Here is a 7454-nt window from a genome sequence, read left to right as displayed (position 1 = left end):
TCTTCGACGAAATATTTAAAGCACTTTTATAAAATGTACGAAATGCGGCAAATTACAGTATTTTTTATTTAAGCAATGTATGCCAGCAAAGGTACGCACAAGAATTATAGTGTCGTGCCTTATCTCCTCCAATTTAAAATTAACTTTAATATTCAGCAGTATATCTTACGTTTTTCCAAACAAAATTCTCATAAACAATTTTTTTAACCAACGGTATACCTTTCACCATCCCATAATACGGTAAAAGTAAGAAACCATCCTATTAAATCGTCTTTCATATTCATAGAGGTTCCATAAATCTCAAAAGGTAAGGTTTAAATTTGTATACCGGGTGCGTCTCAATAGTGGCTCACCCCTATAACTTTTTTATTGTTTCAGTTAAAAAAACGAGATTTGGTATGTTAGTATATGACATAAATTAGGATTGATTGACGTATTCAATTGTTTACGGTCACTTCCTGTTTTATCGGAAATGATTACAACTTTTGATTTTTAAATGGCACCCTCGGTATTTTTTACTTTATTCGAAAGAAAATAACACTCCGAATAGAATGACATATCATATGTGAACTTTTGACATTTTTGCATATGGTTTATTTGAAATTATAACTTGGGGTTCGTAACGAAAATTTGACTCGAAATACCAAATGTGTGGTATCAAATTACTTGTAAAAAAATGATTTTTCCAAATATGCTAATGAGCCACCCTCGTTCTATTTGAGAAAATTGAGATATGATTAAAAATACGATTTGATTATTTTCTAACTGGCCAGGACAAGACACTAATAACATTAAACTATCAAATCTATTTTTCTAAGGCTCCTTGATTAAGAATTAGTGTTTTTAACATAGCCATGGCACTCTAGATTGAATTTTGAAATACGATTTTTTGTTAAGCGAGAATGTCAAAAGTTGACATATGATATGTCATTCTATTCAGAATATAATTTTCTATCCAATAGAGTAAAAAAATACCGAGGGTGCCATTTAAAAATCAAAAGTTGTAGTCATTTCCGGTGAAACCGGAAGTGACCAAAAACAATTGAATACGTCAATCAATCCTAATTTATGTCATATACTAACATACCAAATCTCGTTTTTTTTTATCTGAAGAAATAAAAAAGTTATAGGGGGTGAGCCACTTTTGAGACGCACCCGGTATAAGCAAAAATAAGCATCTTTACGTACATCATCTTAATGTTATTATCTGTTAAGTTTTTGGAGACAGGAAACAAAAGAAAATGCTTATTTAATTTTATAAAGCAGGTCTTTATTCAGTTCAGTTAAAGCACATAGTGAAACAGAAAAAACAGGTTGTAAAATTGAGTTTAATAGATTTTAACAGGTAGAGCTAGATATATTTTTATGTGTGTATCATAAGATCATATAAGAACAAACAAAAAACCATAACAAAATTAAATTAACATAGAAATAATGTCGATAGAAACTAATTGAACACTCAAAATAAAATAAATATATGTATAATCAACATTGACCAGAATGGACATCATTGTAAAACATAAAAATTAAAGCTAATTAAATAAATATTCTACATACTACTTATTTACAATGTGCAATTTTTGTATTATTGGGAACCTACACCAGCGTTTCATGACGATATAAAAATAACAAAATAAATAATAATTGTACAAATAAATATATACCACAACCAGCATAATATCACTAACAAATAAATATATTTTTAACTAAAAATTTACTTAAATATTTTTATATTGTTTTATATTTATCTCTCAAGATTTTATATTTTTGTCATATAAATAAAAACAATTCTTAAATTTTAAAACCTTTTCATTAGACTTCTACAATTTAAGTATACCTTATTCTGTGCCTTAGAAACAAACCATGTTAAGTCCAAAATTGACATATTTATGGTATATACGTCAAGTTATTTAACTTTTTATGTTCTACCCTTTGCTCTTTCCCGTTTTACCCTATCCCTATCGTTAGACCCTAAGTCACGTAAAAGCAGTTTGGCTCAAACATCTTTGGTTGGTTTAGTATGTTATGTCCACGGGTTCACAGTGACGAAAATTTTGACAGTTTTGCTATTATAGGGTAGTTAATTTAAACTTATTAAATATTTCTCAAAGTTTTACAATTTTCTGTTAAATATTTTTTTATTATGTCAGTAATATACTTTTATTTGGACTTAATATGGTTTTGTTTTAATAATTTTGGCTAGGTTAAGCTCTGTAAATATTTTTTTACACAACTCATGTTAAGTCACTCAAAAACATGTTGGTATGATTTATTTAAAAACTGTTTTACATTTCATTTAATATATATACCAAATAGTACAATCATAGGTTTAAAAATAACTGAGTAATTAGAAAATAACTTTAAATTCATTTTTCTCAAAACTATGTTTTGTGACTTAATAAGTTTGCTTCTGGGGTACATAAGAGGTACCTCTATGGTATATTGAAAGATAAATATATTTTATTATTCTAGAGATCATTATATAAATATTATATAAATACATTATTTTAAAACTAATAAAATAATTCTATTTTACCCTCATTTTCTTCCCTAAGTATACCATTAATATCTTTATTGGTTTACACTAAGATTATTATGAATTTTCTAAAGTCCAACAAATAGTTTATAGATATTTCACCTACAAATTTTATTTTCAAAAACATTTTATAAATAAAATACTAACCCGTACGTTAAAAAACATAATAAAATGAATAAGAAATAATAAATAAAAAGTGATCTTATAATACACAACTAGAATATATGAAATATCAATATGTAGAACACGATAGAGGAAATTCGTTCTGCATTTCCCTGATCTGCAATATCCTTTTGCAGGAATATTCTTTGAAATATATTTCCGCCATCTTAATAAATTGGCACCCATACATATCCTTTTTCGTCGAGATATATAGTCTGGCGTACAAAATATACTATCTTAGGTTTTGGCATGAATTTTCGAAATTTTTCTCAATTTTCAGAACGGTGTATTATTTTGAGAAGAAGAAGGATATGAAAATTATGCAGATCTGTTTGAAAAATTATGATTAAAAGTATTTTTAGACGTAGCAATAAATTTTATAGAATTTTTATTTGTTGAATACTTAGGTACACAGAGAATACAGAAATCAGATATTAAATTATCTAGCCATGAAGTTCAAATGCAAAATATAAGATTTTTTAATAAATTTCAGCATATGAAAGAATATAAATAATTTAAAAATAATATTAATTAAAGGATATTAAAAATATAGACAAAAAGACCACAAAGAACACATGAGAAGAATAAGTTATTAATTAATATTTGAATGAAACACAGGAAATTAATATCTCCGTACGTGAGTGTTTCATAATTGTATAATGTTCAAATCAATTTTTTTTTGTAATGAGAACAGTATAAATACTTCTATATATGGCAAGGTGGTAAATATAAAGTATTTGTAAGCTATATACTATCTATACTACCGATCAAAACTAGTTTAAGAGAATAATTAATAAGAATAATTAAGATTCACTTATAAAGTCAGTTTTAAGTATAATCTTTTTGCGACATATTCTTTAATTTCTAACTTTATAAACCCGATCTATTCTGAATTGATTTTATTCTAACAGAACTCCCAAAGTGGAGTTGTAAGACTTTGAAACCACCAAAATTTACAGCTAATTTGCACCCAATATAATCTAAACCCTTCATGTACTTATTTATGGTTGACAATACAAAAAGGATACCAATATTATTTCTTCTATAAAAATATATACTTATGACAAAGTATATATTTGAATATTGTTATACATGTATAAAATCGTATTTTTATTAATATGGACACAATTTTGTGTTAAATTCAGTTTCCAAAGATATTAACTAAAGCTTTGTAACTATGGGTTTCTTTTTACATCTCATAGTTTTTATTTAGCAGGGGTTCCTAAATTATTTTTTTCTCGTAGACCATTTTTTTACTGGTTTACTGGTTTACTTTGGGAATCACTTATTTAGCTTCTGACAAATAATAAAGCTATTTATTCGATTTACAGATGATAATGCAGAAAATCTAATACAACTGGGGATTAATTAATTATAAAAAAAAGTTTTGAAGGTTTTTAGACTATTATTAAAATAAATGAGTTTAACTTGAAGACTAGAAACAGAATATTTAGATCAGTAGTACCATCTCTTATTGAAGTAATATCAGTGGAAAACAGCAATAAATAAATAAGTTAAATAAATTAAATAAACCAGTTAACTGGATGAATTAAAATCTGTTTCTAGCAGCTCCTTCGTAGCCTTTATAGGCCAACTGATCCTGAGTGAAGGCTCTGTCATAGTGACCGACTTCTTCGTGATGTGGATGAGTGGCAACAATCTCGTACGTTGAAGAATGATGCTTGTGCTCAAGCAGCTTCTTCAGAGCGATAATTGAGGATATCGTTAGGGCTACCTTGGCTACTAGCAGTGCTTTGAAAGCGAGTAATCCGATGGCTTTCAGGGCTAGGGCACCGAGGATGGCCGCTTTCATCATCATCATCATCATCATGCCCTTCATTTTTTCTCCACCGCCCCCTCCTTTTTTACCACCTCCACCGCCGCCTTTTCCTCTGCCTGAAAAGAATAGCAAGAAAATTATTTTTTAGTTAAATGCTACAATTTAATTTTATCAAAATTTACATGTTGGACAATTTTTTTTAACAGTAGATAGGGATAACTTATTGTAAAAAGACAATTTTATTTTTGCAATATAGTATTAATAGCTCTACGTATAAAGCTACGCAAAAAAAATCGTATGTATTTCAATTTTATTTTTGAAATTATCGATTTTTTTTAAATTACCCATCTTATGACATCTATCCTTCTCATAGATTTCTACCTAGTCGTGGTGAGAGGGCGTAGTAACCTTAAATATCCATGAAGCGACGCCGGCGGTAATGTACTGGTAGGGCCTTGTCGGTAAGATCTCGATGGATGAAGGTGAAAGCATTTAGGAATCAAAAATGGCAGCTATTTTTTCATAATCGATCAGAAGCAGAGGTCAAATGGACCAGAATGGTTGTGAAACGAACAACAAACGGCGCAGTGGTAACTATAAAACCGGCGTTTGTACACCAGAAAACAAGGGGAAATTACTGCACTATTCTTCCTTAGAAAAACAATCATGGTGAAAACAAATACGACCGCCCCCAGTCCGCGGCAGACCTTCAATGGTCAGGGGGTGCTAAGAATCCCCGCGAGGAACAATATGTCGGAGAACTGTTCGCACCGGAAATTCCTAGATTTTGCAACATCAAAAATGGATTTGAAGAGGCACCTGATCTTAATTTCAGAAGTAGAGAGAGCTATAAAAAATAGTAAAGTAAGAAAAGCCTGCGGCCCAGAAGAACTGCATGAATTGATAAATAAGGAAAACATCCCTATGTTAACTAGACTGTTAAACCAAATCTACAAAAGCAGAGTTCCCACAAGATTGGCTAAAGTCAATTTTTGTCCCTATTCCAAAAAAAAAAATAACACCGCGAAAAACACTTCAAGCTAATGAGCCATGTTTTAAAAATACTACTTAAAATAATTCAACACAGAATATTCCAAAAATATGAAATTGAATTAGATGATGGCCAAATTGGCTTTTGAGAAGGAATGGGGACCATTGAAGCAATGTTTGGCCTGTCTCTTCTCTTACAGAAATGTAGAGATCAACAAAAAGACGTACCTATACATTTTTTCATCGACAACGGAAAGGCCTTTGATAAAGTAAAACACAGAGTGCTGTTTAACATCTTGCAAGAAAAAGGACTAGACAAGAACGATATTTAATTCTTAAAAAAACTATATTGGAATCAGAGAGCATACATAAGGTTAGAGCAAGGCGAAATAGACGAAAAGCAGTACAACGTGGAGTTCGATAGGGATGTGTGCTGTCTCCCTAATTATTTAATATATACTCAGAATATACAGACCGGATCACCGTAGTAGTAACATAGGCACAACTTGGACGAATTAGCGTATACCTGTCCGCCGGATAAAAAGCAGGCGAAAAAATGCGATAAAATAAAAATAGATAGATATGTGATAAGAATGTTTCACAATTTGAATTTATTCGTGTTTTAATAGTCAAAACGAATACATAGATTCTCGCGACAGCTCTCGTGTAAAATTTATTTTTTAAGTAAAATAATGGATGTTTACGAAGTTCATGAGAAAATTAAAATTGTAAAATGATATGTAATGTAATTGTAATGGATACCGATCGTATAAAGCGCGCAAAACTGCAGAAATTTTCCATGAAGACCAATTTCGGCATTATGGCGTTTTGTGAATCTGTAATGGAAAAGGCCAATTTAGATGAAAAATTTATTCGGTGTATAGTTTTCACCGACGAATCAAGTTTTCCTTTATTGAGTTGTCATAACCCTACACAAGTACGATATTGGTCTCGGGAAAATTTGCACAGATATTTTGAGATATGCACGCAATATCCTCAAAAGCTAAATGTTTGGGATGGTTTTGTAGGGGAGCACATGATTGGTCCATTTTTTATAAAGAGTAATTTAACTGTGGCAAAGTAATTTGTAAAAAATTACAGTAGCAGATTATCCCTAGAATTCGTGAGTTATTGGGAGAAAGATTCCACAATGTCTGGTTTCAACAAGATGGTTGTCCTGCTCACAATACCCGTATTGTTCAAAAATATTTGAACAATACTTTTCCCAACCATTTAATTAGTGGATATGGAACTATTTTGTGGCCCGCTAGATCACCAGATCTTTCTCCCAATGATTTCTTTTTGATTTTACTAGGGCTAATAATCTGGATGAGCTTCAAGTAAAAATACAAGAGGCTTTCCAAACTATTAGCCCTAATATGTTAGCCAATGTCAGACGGGGATTTTACGACCGCCTAGGCTTCTGTCTAGCACAAGAAGGTGGTCTTTTTGAACACTTGTTATAACTGGAAATGAGTTTTGGGTTTAGAGAATCTATTTATTTTAAGTTTTAGTTTGTAAACATACTCAAATAATAAATATTTAAGTATTTTTATTTTAACTGTTACCTTAAGTGAAGGTAAACATTTAAAATGAAAATAATAAATACTCGGCAATCATCTAGCCGGCAGTGAATCTCAATCTCGAGTATGAACGTAATCGGGTAAAGGCAAATTCGTCTGGCAACCTGCTATAATACTAGTAGCCTGGTTTTCTGTGTATATTCGATAAGGCCCCATTAACAAGATAAAGGCACTGGCATAAAAATAAATGGCGTCCAATTAACAACCTTAGGTTAATGGGGGTAAATCTTGTCGTGCAAAATTATAATAATTATATATAATATTAGTTTAATATATTAAACTAAGACACAACTACACTCCCTTTAGTAACCTCCCCTTAGTAACATAAAATTTAACTCACTTCCACATAAGATACACTCGTTTATATAAATTATATGAATTAAAACACTTAAAACTTATACAG

The 7454-nt window shown here is 30.4% G+C and overlaps 1 protein-coding gene across 1 annotated transcript in view; it reads right to left on the bottom strand.

Moving 5' to 3' along the window:
• Positions 1 to 2495: 2495 nt before the first annotated feature.
• The window catches only part of LOC115891691, a 31358-nt gene continuing 26399 nt past the window's right edge, over positions 2496 to 7454 (bottom strand). Inside the window, exon 3 of the mRNA XM_030912233.1 lies at positions 2496 to 4594. Coding sequence (XP_030768093.1) covers positions 4248 to 4594 — 347 coding nt within the window. The 3' untranslated portion in view covers positions 2496 to 4247. The remainder of the gene's footprint in view (positions 4595 to 7454) is intronic.

This window comes from Sitophilus oryzae, unplaced genomic scaffold, assembly GCF_002938485.1.
Source record: "Sitophilus oryzae breed Bouriz unplaced genomic scaffold, Soryzae_2.0 scaffold_1190_pilon_pilon, whole genome shotgun sequence".
NCBI classification, from domain to species: domain Eukaryota; kingdom Metazoa; phylum Arthropoda; class Insecta; order Coleoptera; family Curculionidae; genus Sitophilus; species Sitophilus oryzae.
The sequence above is the reverse complement of the archived record's forward strand: the minus strand, read 5'-3'. Positions and strand labels throughout refer to the sequence as shown.